Source organism: Nymphalis io, chromosome 18 (assembly GCF_905147045.1).
Source record: "Nymphalis io chromosome 18, ilAglIoxx1.1, whole genome shotgun sequence".
Classification (NCBI taxonomy): Eukaryota; Metazoa; Arthropoda; class Insecta; order Lepidoptera; family Nymphalidae; genus Nymphalis; species Nymphalis io.
Genome location: NC_065905.1, coordinates 3455946 through 3475446, shown reverse-complemented (window position 1 = coordinate 3475446; position 19501 = coordinate 3455946). Strand labels below are relative to the sequence as shown.

Below are 19501 nucleotides of genomic sequence, written 5' to 3'. Positions count from 1 at the left end.
TTGAAAAAGTTTTCTTGGGTTTGGGTTGTGCGTTAATATTGTCAGTCAGTCAGTCAGTAAAATTAATTCCTTAGTAATATATAGTATACATTATAATTTGAAACAGAAAAATAAATTCCCTTTTCATAATAAAATGATTCACTGAAGTAAAAACATATTTTCATTATTTAGATAAGAAGAAATCTTCGTTGCAAACACAATTACCTCAAGGCAAGTTTTGACAAGCTCTCTTGAATCATCATTTTACGAGACTATAATAAATATATAGACTGCTTCGGAATAAAGATTTTATCGAGAATAAACGGTTAAGAAATTAGTAGTTATGTTTTGTTATTAATTATTTTAATTAATTTTGAGTATACATATAAGTGACATTACTTAAAACACTTAATATAAAGAGTTTGTTTTTTTTATTCGAACTCGCTGTTTCCTTGAAATACCAATGTTTCGTGATGATTGCAGATAGAAACCCAGGCAAACAACACTGAATTTTCTGGTGGAAAAAATCTACATGTGTCAAATTTCACTGAAACTTTGCCGCGTGTATCAAACCCGCAATGAAACAGTGTGGTGGAAAAAGTTTCCACCCTTTTCCTCAAAGGGAGAGGAGGCTTTAGCGGTGGGTACTTTTTACCGATTTTTTAGGTTATTTAATATCAACGTTATAAATCACGGGGGCGGTGCAGTCATGTTTCAAGTGGATGAAACCGCGCGGAACAGCTAATAAAATAAAACATATAAGTTTACTCTAGTATTCGCGATAAAATTAATATATGAGCTGAGGTAATCCAGCAGATAAATAAACGTGGATTACAACTGAAAATCGGGAAATCATATTCGATAAAGCACCACTGTACGAGTATGTACATATATAAATACGTATGCAGGGTATGAAGAAATAACTCACGAAGAAAAACTAAAAATAATATGTTTATCCGTTATCCGTCAAAATTATGCAAAGACAGACCGTAATGCCGTAAGGCATTTTACTTCATGAATTGATAAGAATATACGACGCAAATATTAAAAAAGAACAAATTGAATAAACATAACAATGAGCAGATACACAAACAATCCCTAAACTGAAATATAATTACGACAAAAGTGAAAAAACATATTTGTTATTACAAGAAAAATAAAAAAAAAGGGACGGATCGAACTCGGGGCGAAACTAAACGAGGAAAGAAATTATGTACAAAAAGATTGTTGTTATTTCGATTCGTGGTCTAATAGCCGATGATTTGGTCTTACTTTCAGTCGGACCAATTTGTCGGACTGAAAGTAAGACCAAATTAATCAATGGAAAAATTAGTTTCGAACTCAGATTATCTATGGGTAGAGCTTTTGCGGTAAGAAATCTTATTGATGGAATAATGAGAACGTTTCGCAATGCTTTTCATTTCAAACGGTAAAGTATGGTGGCCTGCGATTTCTAAGTTTCTTTAAAATCACCAAAAAGTCTTAAAAAGAGCTGCGGTGCTATGTCCCAGTATTTAACCGGACCGATGCAGGGTTAAGAAGTCCATTCTATGTGTACAAACCGTGACTTTTTTTATAGAATAGGTAGGCGGACGAGCGTATGGGCCTGATAGTAAGTGGTCACCAACGTCCATAGACATTGGCATTGTAAGAAATGTTAACCATCGCTTACATCGCCAATGCGCCACCAACCTTAGGAACTACCAAGTACTGTTGTTTTGCGGTAGAATATCTGATGAGTGGGTGGTACTTACCCAGACGAGCTTGCACAAAGCCCTACCTCCAGTAAGTTACTTCTGCTAAGTTCTAGATATTTTATAATATTTATGTATTTTAAAAAAGTATTTATAGTGATTAAATACCAGCCTGTAAATATCTTCTATCTATGTAAATAAAAATAATGTTCGTACGTTTGTCCTATATGTATACGTTCCTAGATTCCATTGTTCCGATTGTGATTAAACTTTGGTGATTTTTTTCTTCCTATATTTCAGTGCAGTCCTTTAATTATTAAAGTTTAATGTAAAGTCAACTGTAAACAATTTACGTTGACCATTATTACTCCATGCGAATCCTGAATTGGTAGCTAGTTTTTTCTTATAAATTTCTTATTTATTTGTATTAGATTTTTCTGATTCATATTTCAATATAATCGAACATAAACAAAAACATCGTGAGGGAGTCTGCAAGTGTTTAGACATAGAATTAGTATTTGGCTATATTTTATATTTCAAAAATATAATTTGCTACGACAACGGTCATTATAATTTTATTTTGTAGGACGCTCCGCCTGCGACATATTTGCAGAAAACTAGACAATGTTCACACCCAACCGAGATGACAACATTCGAACATGTTTAGGTTATCAGAATTATTTTCTTTTGCAAAAGTCAATATTACTCGGCCTAATATTTGCAACACATTAGTAATATTACGGTCCCTTTCATATGCATTACGATTCGTCATTTATTAAAGTAGTACACAATATGAATATTTATGAATGAAAATAGGTCAGATGCCGAACTGCTTCTATAAAATGGAATTGAGTTGTAGAAACAGTCCTAAACTTCTCTTGCGACCCAAACAGATCATACAATAAGTTGGCCTTGTAACTTCCATTAAAAAAAAGCTCTGAAAGCGACAGACAACGTCTTATTTCACGTTATATATTTGTTTTATCGTTAAAAAGTTTTTGGTGTATTTTTATTAAGTAAGTCTAAGAATTTTTATTAAGTAAGTGTAAGACTAAGAATTCATCGCTTATCCCATAAGCGATGAATTCTTAGTCCAGCAGTGGGACTTACCAGATATAACGACATCCATTTTTATATTTGTTTGAGAGAATACACATAAATATATAAAAACACAAACTCTGTAGTATAAATAACCGGACTTAACTTAGCTTTCAAGCGGTGAGTTACAGCTAAATATAAAACCTTACCTGCAGCGTTTTCGCTAGCTCCGTGTCATTGTATCTCCCTGTAATCTTCTTGTCCGGCATTATGTACTTCGGCAGGGATTTAAAGAACCAGGCTCCGGATTTTTTCCACATTTCACGTGTTTCAGCGCATAGGATGCAGGTGTACTGTTCTCTTGAATATATGGACGATCTGTATTTAAAAAAAAAAACTATGTCACAGATAAAAATATTTGAAATATAATAAGATATTTAATAGAATATATCTGGCAACATGTTTGATTCACATGATTTTAGAAAAAAAAATCGGTAGATACACTTAAAAAATTAGAACTTGGATAAATTGTAGTAGCGGATTTATTAATTTTTTTCCTCATTTAAGAATTTTTGATGTCTGATATGCTATGAAAGTAAAAAAAAATATTTTTAAATTTATCGCCTTTCAAATCTACCGCAATTCTACTAACAAATTGTCACTTTATCGCAATCGAACCGAAGCGTAATAGTTGTTGTTTAACTGTTTTTCTATTATTTAATTAAGTTATTGACTACTGGTATAAAAGTTAATAATTAAGTTTGGTTTTAACATAACGGTATATTTTTGTTAACATCATATCCGTTCGGTTCGGATCCGATTCAATATAGATTTGTTAAATTTGGATTGGAATTGAATCGTATATCGGAACGTATCGGGATACTTATATATTAGTAGAATTTGCCTCTGGTAAATCTGTCACTGAAATGAACTTTAAATTAAATTCTCTCGGTAAATATAAAAATATTTCCAATTCCGAATAAGTTACTTTTCTTTATTATATTGTTCCATTTTATAACTTATCATAATTTATGTACAAAATTGAGTCTCATTTATTTAATAACTTTATTTATATAATATTATAATTAACCATTTTTCCATTATTCGATTGACTAATAAAGTATAAAATTAATGCATGTACTCGTAAATAATAAGTTAAATATTAAAATATTATGATGGCACAATTAAAGCATAAATATTTACCTATGTGGAGGCGTGTCAATGACACATTTAGGACAAGCTGAATTTCTGCATATTGCACACGTGCGCAATGGAGCAAGTAATCTTGACGTCTCGCCACATAGAAGACAAGTTCTAGGCGCTGGACCTTGTGCTGAACGACGCATGCCTATAACAAAAAAAAAAAAAACAAAAACAAAATTGATTTATAATTGACGACAGGTGGACGAAGGTGTCATGAAACAAAAAGATGATTTTAATTAGCTGTCAGTTTTTGAATTAATTAATTATTTTAAGTTTGAACTGAAAGTACCATTATGTGCAGTGACTTCGAATGTTCACTAATGTAACAAATTCATAAAGCTTAAAAATGCAAAAAAACAAATTCCATGTCTTCAATTTATTGTTTAACTTTTGTAAAAATCTAGCTTTTTATGGTCTAGGTAGTCTGCCTACCAAATGGCAAATAGGCCTCTTGATGTTAAGTAACCGCTACCGCCCAAATTTGGCAATGAAAGAAATAATAACCATTGCTTACATCGCCAATGCCCCACCAATCTTGGGAACAAAGATGTTATGTCCCTTTTGCCTGTATTTACACTGACTCACTCACTCTTAAAACCAGATCGCAACAATACTAATTATTGCTGTTTAGCGGTAGAATATTTGATGAGTAGGTGGTACCTACCCAGACGGGCTTGCACAAAGCTCTACAACCTAAAAAATCCTTCATCTATTGTTCTATGCTTGCATCGCATAGAACAATAGATGAAGATTGAAATATTGATAGTAGCTAACGTTTTCTTTATTAATATTCTTCGTAATTTATCCTCATTATAAGATAATTTTAATCCATTTTGCGTATTTTATAAATTACATTATAGATTTTATTAAATATAATTTAGATGCTTCTTTATAAAACTTCAGAAAAAGATAAATACTATTAGCTATATATTTCTTGTTATTACTTCGCGTTTGAGAGATCGCGTACAAAAGCAAGAGCTTATTAATATTATAATTATATATTTTTGAGTTGCAAGCAACTCTGTGCCATAATTGCCAAATTGGGTTAATATACACACCATGATATGATCCATTTTACTAATAATGAAAAACAAAACCTTCGTCTCATCGGTGATGAAATAGAAGCGACAAGATAATGGCTATCGATCATGCAGAATTGACGTACTGGCAAGCTAGAATATGTTATGTACATAATTTGTGTCTATATGCAATATTTTTTATGATTATCATATTATTTTATTGAAATTATTACAGATAACATAAAACTTTAATATACATTTTTTAATATAATTCAACCTTATCTTATTCGATATTCAAATAATATTTTTTTATTTTATTAAAAATAATGGTATATCATCTTTTAAAGTTTAAAAGCTTTAAATTCAATCAAGTATCAAATATATACGTTGACTGAAAGTCATTAATCGTTATACTAACACTCAATTTTATATCGTATAGTTTTATATAGTGCCGCTTAAAGTTCAGCACCAATTTTCAATTGTTCAAATGTAACAAAACCTTGAAATTTTACCGTCAAATACTTTCTTATTATACAAGCGCTTAACCCGCAGCTTTGCTCGCGTGTAACTAAGAATTACTAAATATCAATTTTCATTACTCGTTCTTCAACAATGATGGAATTTCATAGAAACTTTTATCCTCTTACATTATCTTAGGGGTTCAATTTTCAAAAATCCTTTCTTTGTGTTAACGTACTGTGTAAAAGGAAACCGTAGTCAGTTTCAAGTATCAGCCCAAGTAGTTTGGGGTATGTGTTGATATGTCAGTCAGTCAGAGAGTTATTCTTTTATATATATTTTATATAAAGGTGATCAAATGCGCTATTCGATAAGTAACTTAATAACTAGTTACTATCTCCCATACACAATTGCTCTGTAAGAAACATTAACTATTACGCCAAAAATGTGCGGCCATGTATTAAAATTAAGATGATAATTTCCTTATGCCTGTAATTACACTGGCTTACTCTAATGAGTGGCTGCTATCTACCTAGCTTGCATAATGTTCTACCACAAATGAAATTGCTTATACAGTTTGCGAAGTAAGGTGATAATATTATGGGATGCGATGAAATGAAACGAAAACTTTAATCGGCTTTACTCCGGCAAAAACTAGCGGATACCTATATAATTTTATATAGGTTTATTTATAATAAATAAAATTATATAATATAATTTCCATTATTAAAAATGTAATCTAAAACGACAGAATGAAATTCAAATATAAAATTAAGTGGTATATAAAATTTCAAAAGCTTTGTTTACACGTTTCAAATGCCCTTGATTTCCCCTACTTGTCATTTGAAATGAGAAATATTAAGGGTGAATCAAAAATAAGCTTCTGACATTAATTGATGAAGTTTATTCGTATTATAAAATACGAATAAATTCGAATGAAAAAGTGTTGTGGATAGCATTACATTAAAGTCTTAAGTTGTGTGTTTTATTTTATTTATTTTAATTTATTAGAATCTATATTTCGAACATGTCAGCATTACGTTAAATTTAACAATAAAAAAGTATTTTAATGCGTGTAAAATCTCAATTTATTTATGCTATCAAAAATATTATTTCATCTACTGATGGTAGAGCTTTGTGCAAGCTCGTCTGGGTAGGTACCACCCACTCATCAGATATTCTACCGCAAAACTCCTTGGTATTTTTAAAATAAAAAAATCACTTGGTATTGTTGTGTTCCGGTTTGAAGGGTGAGTGAGCCAGTGTAATTACAGGCACAAGGGACATAACATCTTAGTTCCCAAGGTTGGTGGCGCATTGGTGGTGTAAGCGATGGTTAACATTTCTTACAATGCCAATGTCTTTGGGCGTTGGTGACCACTTACCATTAGGTGGCCCATATACTCGTCCGCCTTCCTATTCTACAAAAAATGTGCATAAATTAATTTGGTATTTATATTTTTTTAACTTAAAGTAATAAGTGACACATTGCGTAGTCACACTAAAAAACGCTTCCGAGATTTGTCCCTTTCTTTTTATCGAATTTCGCTTCAAGAAAAAAGAAATAAGCAATTTAATCGAAAAATAAAGGTTAATAAGAATATAGAACTTCTATTCTAAATATTAAAAGTTAACATGGACATATAAATTTAAGAACATTTTCAAAAAGAAACAGAATATCACACGGATTTCCTTGAATGTCTTATCGTAAACAAGTTCTAAATCCTTGGACACATTTTGTGAGATACTGAGAATCCTATTCAAAATGTCAATTAAGCCAATAATGGAACTGCTGGATTAAAGGAACGGCTTATCCGACAAAAACATAGTAAGCGTTAATTCTAATTTTCACTATGGTTTATAAGCTATTATGTAATACACAACACTATTGGTATTCTGTAAGAACTCATTATGTCTCTCTTTAATGTAATGCAGAACACCGACTTACGATGACGACGCTGTTTTAATGCTATGATTATTATAGTCAGTGTCACATATTATAACTCTCCTACGTTTCAAGATCGCGTTCTGAGAGGAGTTTTGAGTTTGTTCTTATTGAATAAAATATCGCTCGTCAAACTTTTATATATTTTATATTCCGAATTAAGGAATGTATTTAATATGTCGAGATGTAATATACGTATATTTCATCTCCTAGTAAAAAACCTGCTTTGATTTATTGAAATTGCTCTACAAACGTTAACTTCTAGAGTATTAATTTATTATCGAAATTTATTGTTTTTGGATTTTTTCATTGAACGATTTATATTATATTAGCATAAACTATTTACAATAATTGACATGAATTAGTTCAATTACATAAAAAAACAATCCTTAAAAATAAAACAGATATGAGAATCTGTACTAATAAATAAAGACAGGTTTTTTGGTAATGGCATTAAAAATACACATTGTACATTGGTGTATTTGTTTTTTCCGTTATAATAGAAGATGCATAATATTTGGAAACATATTTTAATATATAATACTATTATATAAGCAGTTTCATTAAAAATATTGACGTGTCAAGCGTGAATGTTCGTGAAAAAAAAACAAATCTGCTAGTATGATAACGATTTTATGGCTTTATGGTCAGAGCGACAGGAGAACGTAAGTTTTTGGAGCTTACCTTCAAGTCTGGCAACTAGTCGGCCGACACGTCGAGCTTCGACTTCATCCACTTTTTCAGCTCGCTTGACAACAGCTGCAATTGCCTCTCGTTCGCTCTTCGACAGCGGGGGTTCGCTCCGGGCAGCGCTCCATCCCGTGCGGAGCCTGCGTAATTATGTACGCTTGGATGAAACCATTACTTTTACATTGGAAGGTCAAGTCTAAGCTACATGGTAATTCGAGAAATGGAACTCAGCGTGTAGTTAGAAAACGTTTTTATTTTATTGTTCGTTAATATCTTAAGTATATGAACTTATTAGCAATTAAATCCATTAAAACAATTACAAATAATTCAATGCGCTGTTATTTGCAAAGATTATTTGGGATAGCAATAATAATGAAATGTGAGTTTTTAATTGAATTATTGTAATTTTTTATATGTACCAATCATGATGCTCGAAATAAATAATGAATTAAAAATAAGGTATTAAGGCTCTTGAACTGTTTTAATTGTTGCACCAGTAAAATGAAGATATAATTAAGTGGTTGTAAAAACCTACACGAATAAAGTTTATTCACATTTCGAATATCATTTGTAACCTACCCTTTACTCTACTTAATTGATATATACGAGTTTAAATTACTTCGTTAATAAATGTTATCGTATTGATATATTTTTTCATCACTTGATAATTAGTATAAAAAACAATACCTTTTAACTACACAGGGAAAGTCATTTTACTAAAGTAATAAATATGTTATGTAAAACGAATATAAATGAGTATGGAATAAGCTCCAAACCTTCTCCACAAAAAGGGAGAGAAGGCCTTAGCCCAGCTGTGGGAAATTCACAGGCTATTACTGTACTGTATGAAAGAAATGAAGCTATTTTCTCGTCTCTGTTTCCTTGCAAAATAAAAATGGAATGCTTCGTGTGCTTTTAATTTTCTTGGAATGGAAAAAAAAAACAAATCAAACTTTGTCGTATGTGGATCGTATGCTAATAAACTCTACTTATAACTATTTCATAAATGGCGCTCCTAGAACTATATTTACAATCTATCTCGTTTATTTAATAAACTACTTCAAATATCGTTAAGAACAATAATAAATACCTACCAAAACCATAAACTAAGCATTTGATGAGCAGCATTTGAGAGTCTACTGTGTAACATCCAACGTATATCATGAACTTGTTGGAAGTTGTCTTGGACAACAAAGTTTTTACCTTAGAGTATTCAATGTTAAACTAAATAGGTGCTTTGTATTACTTCTATTTATAATTAACTAGTATTCACCCACGGCTTCGCCCGCATGTTAGGTAAGGGGGAGAGGTGTTGGGTTTGTTATAAAATAGCTTGCTCCATACCAAATAATATCGAAATCGGTTCAGTGTTCTAGCCGCGAAAAGTTAACGTAAAGAATTCTAACAACTACGTACATAAATAACTTAATCAAAACCTTCTACGCTTGTGTCTTTAGTTAGCTGTGAATGACAAGGTAAACATATTAAAGAGCGTTACGTTGCAAAAAAAATAAAATTATAAACTTTTATCAGTTCAGGATGTGTTGAATTTAGATAGAGGTTTCAGGTAATCATAGATTACATCGATTACGCTTACATTATTAGAGTTGCATATCTACCCTTCGGAGAGCGGTGTTTTATCATGTCACAATCAATAAGGACGGGCCGAGAAAGAATTGCAAATTCATATCAGAAGTTTTGAGTGATTAATATTTTTGTTTCTTTTTAATTTAAATTTCAAACTTGTAGAATTTCTAACACCATTAATTAATATGAATGGTTTGCCTCTTGTGCCTGGTATAAATGGGCTCACCTTTCAAATCGGAACTGAGGTATTTTTGCCCCTCTTCACAACTGGTAAGTGGCTGATAGCCGCCTACTTGGTGGCAGGGCTTTGTGTAAGGCCGTATTTAGTATTGTTGTATTATAGTTTGAAGTGTGAATGAGTCAGAAAAAAGGACTTAATAGCTTAGTTCCCAATATAGGTAGCGAATTGGCGATATAAGAGATGGTTAATATTTCTTACAGTGGCAATGTCTCTACCATCAGATAATCTATTTACCAGTCTGCCCACTACCTATCTGCTACCTATAAAATAAAATTTAAAAAACGAAATAAATAAAAATAAATAGGGTGTAAGTAGGTGGCTGTGATACAAAGCGGTATTCTACTAATAGAAATTCCAGAAAATAAATCGTTTGAAAACCGATAAATGTCTCATACCCGATAGTTTTATCGGATCCTTCTAACGTGAATATAAATAGCTATTGAAATGCGCCCGTGTATCCGACATATTTGCCGGGACAAAAGATTCGCCCCTAATGGGCGATAAAAACCCAGCTATAAGTCACGCTATCTCATAAATCTGTCAATTCATCATAGCTTGTGACAGAATAATAATTATTATATTATTAGGAATATCTTCCGAAGGGGCGTGGCCTAGTGGCTCAATTTGATCACATGATGGTCATCGTGGTGGGGACTGACCCTGCCGAGCTCATCGGCCGGCCAGGCTGGCTTGTGACAGAATAATTATTATTATATTATTAGGAATATCTTCCGAAGGGGCGTGGCCTAGTGGCTCAATTTGATCACATGATGGTCATCGTGGTGGGGACTGGCCCTGCCGAGCTCATCGGCCGGCTAGGCTGGCGTTATTCACTTTTGCGGGGAGTCTCGGTTGTGGAGGATATCTCATAAATAATATTTCAGGTGCTCAATTTTGATTTTCCCTTTGTTCTATTTTTATGTCTAAACTGTACGTGTCGATGTACGTTTACTTTATTGTTGTATAGTTGTTTTGATTTATCTTGTTTTAAAAACCTATTTCCATCCTGATTCCTAACAATATTATAAATTATTTACTGTAATAGTATAAAGTTTTGAGTTGCTGACGGGCTACATATTAAATTCTTGCATATTTTATAAGACTTAGTCTATATATCGATAATAGTCCGGAGGGATTACATAGAAAGCGAGCGAAAACTTTAAATCACAGATAAGCCAAAACTTTTTATAGAAGTTTTGAAGCTATCAAATGTACAGAAAAAAAACCGAATATACTTTATATTCTAATTTAATTCACATTTAAACTTACAATAATTCACGGAAAAATCACACGATCGAAACATAATCGTATATCGTATTGAAATAATAAAAATATATAATTACCATAATTATGAAGCTTGATAAAGTTCCAAGCTCGCTAATACGTAAGAGAAACATGAAGTAGTTTGTTGTTGTATTGTTTAACTTCGATGCCTTGAAATTTAAACTCGATACACATGTTCTTGTTATGTTTAAGTTTTATTATTAAGTTTCATTGTTTCATACCTAAGTACGACTAACTACGAACAAGTTTCCATAATCGGAATTATGTTTAATAGCATATGTGATATTCCACAGGGATTCATTTTTAGTCCTTTTCTATTTTTCATATTGTTTACCTAAGGTTTCATTATACTTTTTTGAAGGAGACAAAGAGTAATTATTATTTATGTCAGCAATGAATTGTTATCATCGATACATAATCGGTTTATAAAAAGTCATAAGTGGTCGTAAGACGTAAGTGGGTGACCACTTACGACTACTACTAATACTACTACACTTACTACTACTACATTGGCAATGTCTATGGGCGTTTTCACAAACGTCCAATAAGAAATGTTAACCATCGCTTACATCGCCAATGTGCCACCAACCTTGGGAAAGAAGATGTTATGTCCCTTGTGCCTGTAATTACACTGACTCACTCACCCTTCAAACCGGAACACACCAATACCAAGTACTGCTGTTTTGCGGTAGAATATCTGATGAGTGGTACCTACCCAGACGAGCTTGCACAAAGTTCTACCACCAGTAGACAGAGCATAATCTATATATATTATTCGATTTGCATCAAATCAAAAAAATAAAATCTTTTTTCATAACATCTTAGTTCCCAAGGTTGGATGGTGATATAAGCGATGGTTAACATTTCTTGCAATGCCAATGTCTATGGGCGTTGGTGAACACTTCCCATCAGGTGGCCCATATGCTCGTTCGCCTTCCTATTCTAAAAAAAAAATGCTTGTCACATTATGATGATCTTATGTGATGGTCAAAGACAAGAAAAATGTTTTCTAATTGTTCATATTATGAAAAATAAAACTTTAAAATAAATAAATCATGCCCATCCAAACGGGAATGACAACTAGTACTTTATATTATACGAAACAATTCGTTTCGAATACCATGATGATGGATGAACCATTATTTGTTTGATATATTTAGTTTAATACCTTAAAGTTTTTTTATGTATATGTCTGTTTTCAGGTTGGTTTTTTAAAAAGATTTTAATTCTAAATCTTATGAATCATAATTTAAAAAAGGAATAAGTATTTATATTTTGTAGTTTTGTACAAGCAATAATATTCATTAACTTCTATGAAGGAATGCCTTGCAAAAGAGATCAAGCTTCAAAACGTTTTCTTCTATAATAAACTCAAATAAAATATATTGTAAAATTTATTATGATACGTTTTGACTTTTTACAAAAGACAAGCTAGTTGCCTAAAGAGATTATTTAAAAGAAGTAATAAAATGTTGAATCAAATTAAACTTTCTTTTAAGTAAAAGCAGAAGTAGGCCTCTTTTTATTATAATCTTGCTATTCGAGCTGTCAGAAAGTACGGCAGCTAACAGCCTTAAATTTTGTAAAAAGTGTTTGATAAAATAAGTTAAAAACATATTTTCACTAACGATAAGTTAATTTTTATTTAAGTTCTGGAGTTTCTTAAAGAGCTGCTATAAATTATTGTGTTTTTTTGTTTTCGATATTTAGTTTTTAACTAGAACTCTTATATCTGTGTCAGGTGGCTATAAACATTTTTTAAATTCGGATGTTTATACTACATCATATGTTAACTTAGTACTTCGCTCGGCTCCGATGATTAGTTATAAATAAATGATTTTTCGTGAAAAATTGCGTTTTAGACACGAGTTAAATGGTTGTTAAAAAATACATATTTTTAATATTAGACCATATAGATAAATTAAAAAATTAAATAAAATTATAAATGAATAATAACAGATATAAATATAATATAAAAGAAAACACATACAGTGCAGTAGTACACATGAACAAAATAATTTTATATGCAAGAATAGATCATTTATTATTAGAAGATGAAAATAGCAACAATTTTGATACTATTATACTACTAATTTCTACTAGATTCTACAACTTTACCAAGCAACTCGTCTTTGTCATTCGAGCGCATTGGATTTAATTATTGAAACAAGATACATAATAGCCTAATATAATAGGCTATATCTATGTAGCAACGCGTTAATCGCACGACATGCTCAATAACATAAATAACAATGATATCACTGTAGGCACCACTCACTAACAAGTAAGTTCGTTAGATTTCTCGTTATCTAACTAATGGTTGTAGAAGTCATAATTATATTATTATATATATTGTATATATATACAAAACATTTTCTATAGTCGAAGTCAAACCTTTATTCTTATAAGTTCAGTAAGAATATCTTCAACTTTTGAAAAACAGATGAAAGATATTCAGCAATATTGCTTTCTTTCAAATAAAAAATATTTATGTTTTTGTTTGAAACAGCCAGCGTGGAGTGATTGTTTCATTCTCGATGCCTGTTATCATTCAAATAAATAAAATTAAAGTATCTATATCTGATTTCAAAATAACTTCCTTTTTTAAGTTAATATGGCTAAATGAATTACAAAAACCAAGTCTTGCCTAAATAATAAAAAAAGCTACCTAATAATTTAAGTATTAATAGCTGTAGCAACATCTTATAAATTATTTCACATAGTAGTCCACGAGAGAGATATTGTTCCAACATAATTTCGGCCACGGCGACCAATCTCAAGGTCTGTTTTTCTGTGTGTCAAGGTCAACTGCGCCAGTCATAATAGTGCACAAGTGTGTGCGCAAAAAAAGTTACATTAATCCTTCCCCCTTACAATTCGATGGGAAGCCAACTCTGACACGACCGGGAAGAGTTCAGGTGCAGGACCAACGGCTTTACGTGCTTTTCGAGGCACGGAAGTTTATACACTTCCTACTTTCAGACTCCGAAAACCCCCAATAACTTTTTATTTACTCTAAATGGGATTTCAATCTTGTTCTAGCCACTAGCCAAACGAATCAGTCAAAGTATGGTCCAACATAATACAAGATTAATAGCATTGTCACAAATAGGTAATTACAATAATTATTCCAATTGGCTTCATCTAATAGTTACTAATAATATATTAAATATATTAATTACTATTAATGCAATAAATAATAAGAGTAATAGTTAGTAATCGTTGGAGAATTTACAAACAAACTATAATTGGTGTTAATACACGTAATATATCGAAATTTGTGTTTTACATACTATTATAAATATCACTCTTTACCGTATCAGCTCTGTCACCTTTATTACGTTTAAATTAATGAATGTGATTGAAATGTCAATAAAGGGAAAAACCAGCGGTCTAAAAATAGCAAAAATCGGCAAGAGGTCGACGGCACAAAAAGTTTGGGGAAGTTTATTGAATCGGTAGATCAGATTAAGAAACGGTCAAATAAACATTTAATTGGTTTATGTTAATCCTCTCAAAGACATTCTTTTAAAAAACAAACTAAGTAAGCGATGTAAACAGATATGAATATTTGCCATACGTAATATGAAATAAAAAACCGGTAATTATTTAAATTATAAAATAATTAGAACATAAAGTAACGTCACTATATAAAGCCCGATTTTATAGAATAAATATTTAATTTGAACAAGCTGATTTATCTTAATATAAAAGGTAGGTAGCGAGAAAACGTAAGGAACGTAAGTAAGTAAATTACGAGATTTTATTGTAAAAACCTTTCTTTCACAATAAAAGCAAAGAGTTCCAAATACCTTTACAGCTCGCTATAAAGATTGCGTTGCTTCAAAAGGTTTTAATTACAGGCATTTATTTTTTTCTTTAATTGTTTAGTTCGGCATTTTTTAATCGAGTGTATAATAAATTATGATGTAAATATTTTACTAGTTTATGTTACGCCTCAGAATTTTTTGTAGCTTTATAAACTTTAAATTATATATATTACATTTTAATGTATTTTTTTATTAACAATTTTAATTCATAGATAAATGTATTGTTTGCTATACAGATACCACGTATGTGTGTTAAAAATTCAGCATGAATGAATCTTTAATCTTATGTAAAAAGAGGACAAAAGATTGTGGTAGGGCTTTGTGCCATATACTATATCACTCTTCATATATTCTACCTCCAAACAGCAATACTTGTATTATGGTATTCGATTTTAAAGGTGAGCCAGCATAACCACAGGCACATGGGACAAAACATCTTAGTTCTCAAGGTTGGCACATGGGCTATGTAAGGAATGTTTTATATTTCTTAAAGCGTCAATTTCTATGGTCGGTGGTAGCCACTTACTAGGTGGTACTTATCAGGTGTCTGTTTACCCATGTGCCTACTATATTATTAAACCCACTAAATGTCCTACTGCTGGATAAAAGCATCCTCTAATAGGAAGGCGGACGAGCATAAGGGCCACCTGATGGTAAGTAGTCACCAACGCCCATAGACATTATAAGAAATGTTAACCATGGCTTACATCACCAATGCACCACCAACCTTGGGAACTAAGATGTTATGTCCCTTATGCCTGTAATTACACTGGCTCACTCACCCTTCAAACCGGAACACAACAATACCAAGTACTCAGCAGTACTTTGTACAGTTTTGCGGTAGAATATCTGATGAGTGGGTGGTACCTACCCAGACGAGCTTGCACAAAGCTCTACCACCAGTGAAATATAAAAAAAAAAAATTATTAAACAAGTATTTATTTCATGAAATATTTGAAATTCAAAATTCGGTTTACATAATGATTCCCTACATAATGATTCACGGAAATTATTGAGTTAAAATTTTCGATGCAAGCACTGTTTAAATAAGATTACGGGCTACGGCCTACGGCTGCTAATTAGCAACAGTATTTAAATGCCTGGCAACATAATTTCCAGACATTTCGCCTGTTGTCCAATATATGAGACAGTAAATGTATTCTAATATACAAATCTGACGCTGATAATCAGTTTCGGTTGTACATTACAATACCAAGAAGTAATTACACGCGTTTGAGTATTTAATTGAAAAAGAAATATTTTATTATGTTCTATTGTTTAATGATATAACGATATCAATACGCCAACAGCTAACTTAAGGACGCCCTGGGGCTCCATATTGAAGTAGAGCTATTTAAATATGGCGTCCATTTTGATAGTAAGAACACATAAACTATAATTTTATCATATTTGTTAGTGAATATATTTTATAAAGATAAAATATAAGGTTATTTGTGGTTACTGGGAATAATATTAGGAACTGAAATCAAAGGATTTAGAAAGTGAAATTGATAACACGGAAAATTCGGATATTAATCTATCCAGTATCTTCTATGTCTATCATACACATCTGTCTCTACAAAAACGCGATTCGTAAATGACGAGGGACAGAAAGACAAAACCTATTGTTGGGTATGCTGGTAGTGAGTCGGTGTAATTACAGATACAAGATACAAAGCCATTATTATCTTAGATCTCAGGGTTGCAGTGCATTAACGTTATATAGAAGAAGTGTTCACTAACCAAGTAGCGTACTTGACTGTCATTTCCCTATTAATAATCGATTAGAATCGATTTTTAAAAAAGAAAGTAGATGACAAAAACTTTTTTATAAATTGTAACAAACTAACAGAACTGGATTTGAAAATTCAAAGCTTATAATTGTTTGTAGTTATTTATTTTCTGTATAGGAAATACTATTTTCTTAACATTTTTTTGTCGCTTTGGTACTGGGGCTTCAGTCCGCAATTATTCAGCCAATGTCAGTTTTAGTAATAGGTACTAACTACATAGTAAGAATAATAGGTATATACAATATTTAGTAGATGTTGATAGCTACAGGAGATCGTTTGTATTTAATCGCGAATAATTAGTAGTTACATAGCTTACTACTATATTAACATATTGCTTATTATTTATCGTGAGAATTGAAAGGATACCTAGGAACAAACACAGCATTCTATGTCCAAATATATGAAGATCAATCAGCTTTTATTGAACTATCTACAAATGCAATTTCGTAAACATTAGATTTCTGCCGCAATTAAAACAAAGCAAACAGGAAGCGGACATGAGCTCAGAGATAGTGAACGATGTCACAAGGTCGTCACATACTAATGCAACCTCGCTTTATTTTTAGAAAATAAACTCTTCGATCCCTTTTTGAATTATCCTCAAGCCATGACCCTTCATAAGAAATTTTACCACTATTTTTTCCTTAGCTATTGTTAAATTACAGTTTAAAAATACGTTGCTATAATATTATATAATACACTATATACTTATAATATTGTCAGGTAAGGTGTGTTTGAAAGCTGCAATAATTTAAACAGGCAAAGTCAGCTATATTACTAAATAAGAGAATATATATGTATCCCATAGACAGGGTCGGGGTTACAGTCTATATTATAAATGTTACAGCCATCCTGTAACTAAATATAGACTAATTTTCATAGACAATAAAGCTATTGTTCGCTATTATAATTACATAACAGCTGTGATTGTTAAATAAATAAATGTCTTGTTGAATATAATTATCATAATTTTATTGAACAAATTCGTGTTAACGTGTAAATTTATGGAGAAATAAGTTGAAACTTAAAAGGTAAAAATATCATTATTATATTACCATTCGAAAAATCAATTTCGTAAATAGAATTAAAAATTAGCTGTTGTGACATTAAGAGTAATGGTAAAAAAATGTCATTATAGTTATATTTATTTGTAATTTAATTATTGTAATATAAGCATAATACGTATTATGCTTTCCAATAATATAATTGCCTTCCAAATTATTAAGTGTAATTAGATCCTTTTTTAATTTGAAAGTTAAATAACTTTGATTAAAAAAGTTTGGGTATAAAATTTAAATAGTAACGGTTATTATACTTCTTTCCGTTCCGGCATAGCTTCAAGCCGGAAGTTGGTAAGCATCTGACTATCCGTCTACACTTCGCCTTAATAATTACCATTATTATATTAGTATTAAAAAGTAACTATTTAGCTTATTGTCGATTCTTCCGCTAGAATCGACGTCCCAAACTGCAGCTAGCAGCTTTACATTTAAATCTACTTTACAATAATTAATTTTATAATAAAAAGCAAGCTTTTATTGAATTATAAAAACAAATAATAGGTATTTAGAACGTAAACTAGTTTATATCTATAGCAAAAGTTTGTACAGTAACAAAAAATAATAATGACTTAATAACAAATCAATTACATCGAATAAAATTTTTGAAAAATATATTTTATGTAGTTTTAATGACTTGGCAGTTAGAAGCCATTTTCCACATTGACAAATCAGTGCTTATTGCTTAAATATTTTGTTACATAAATTTATGGATACAAGGAATATTTAAGTAAAATCCTTATTTAGATTATACTTCAAAAATAAATTCGGATTCTTAGTCAATATAAAAGTTGGATTTTATTCATCCTACAAAAAACACCGGATATAAATCAAATTATCTTAAATAGAGTAAACGAGTAATTACAATATTGTTTCAATTGGCTTTAATAAAAATTACAATACTTACTACCTTTTTATATCTAAATAAGAAATATAAATAATATTGTTCCCATTACAAACTTAAAAAAAGTTTACCGACTGTTCTTTTAATAAACTACGTTTTTCCAATACTGAATATTATATCATAACACTATAAAAATACAGATGAGGTAGTTAGCTGGCTATAATAATAAAATATTTAAAAAAAATATGATGTACGAATATAAATTATAGTCTTACTATACTGTCTTTACTTAAAGTAAAAATTTAAAATACGATAAACTTCAATTAAAGAAGTACCATTCAAACAGATGTTAATGGGCTGGAAAACAAAAACAAAACTATTTTTTTTCAAACTTTATAAAATACTGAAAATACTTACTTGGCTCGCAAAGAAAGTTGACGGTCATTAGGACACACATATTTATTGGCTTTACTTTGATAGTTCATAGCGCACTTGAATTAAAAAAAAATAAGAAATAAAATAAAATAGTTTGATTTTCGCGGGCGAAAGGAGTAGGTAGGGCCGCACGCTCCTGTCTGTTGATTTCATCCAACTGTTGCTTCGCGCGTGGCGACGACTAATAATCGATATTTTAACAACGTTCATGAAAACAGAAATACATTAAGTGCCTTCTGTCATCCCTTATCAGCTAGAACAGTTAATATTTAGTATTTTCAAGTACCTACGTTGGTAGTAAAGTTTTCATAATTAATTAATAATAGTCTACATTTCGATTTATAACGCTTATATTATTATTTTAATTTGAGAAAACATTATATCCTTAAATTGAAAATAAAC

At 30.9% G+C, this 19501-nt stretch overlaps 1 protein-coding gene across 1 annotated transcript in view; it reads right to left on the bottom strand.

Annotated features, from left to right (window-relative positions):
* Nucleotides 1-19269, bottom strand: part of LOC126775533 (rabphilin-3A) — a 38624-nt gene extending 19355 nt beyond the window's left edge. The window contains exons 1-4 of the mRNA XM_050497546.1: nucleotides 19082-19269; nucleotides 8022-8167; nucleotides 3915-4059; nucleotides 2921-3089 (exon numbers count right to left, since the gene is read on the bottom strand). Of these exons, the coding sequence (XP_050353503.1) occupies nucleotides 2921-3089; nucleotides 3915-4059; nucleotides 8022-8167; nucleotides 19082-19149 (528 nt within the window). The 5' untranslated portion in view covers nucleotides 19150-19269. The remainder of the gene's footprint in view (nucleotides 1-2920; nucleotides 3090-3914; nucleotides 4060-8021; nucleotides 8168-19081) is intronic.
* Between the last annotated feature and the right edge of the window lie 232 nt (nucleotides 19270-19501).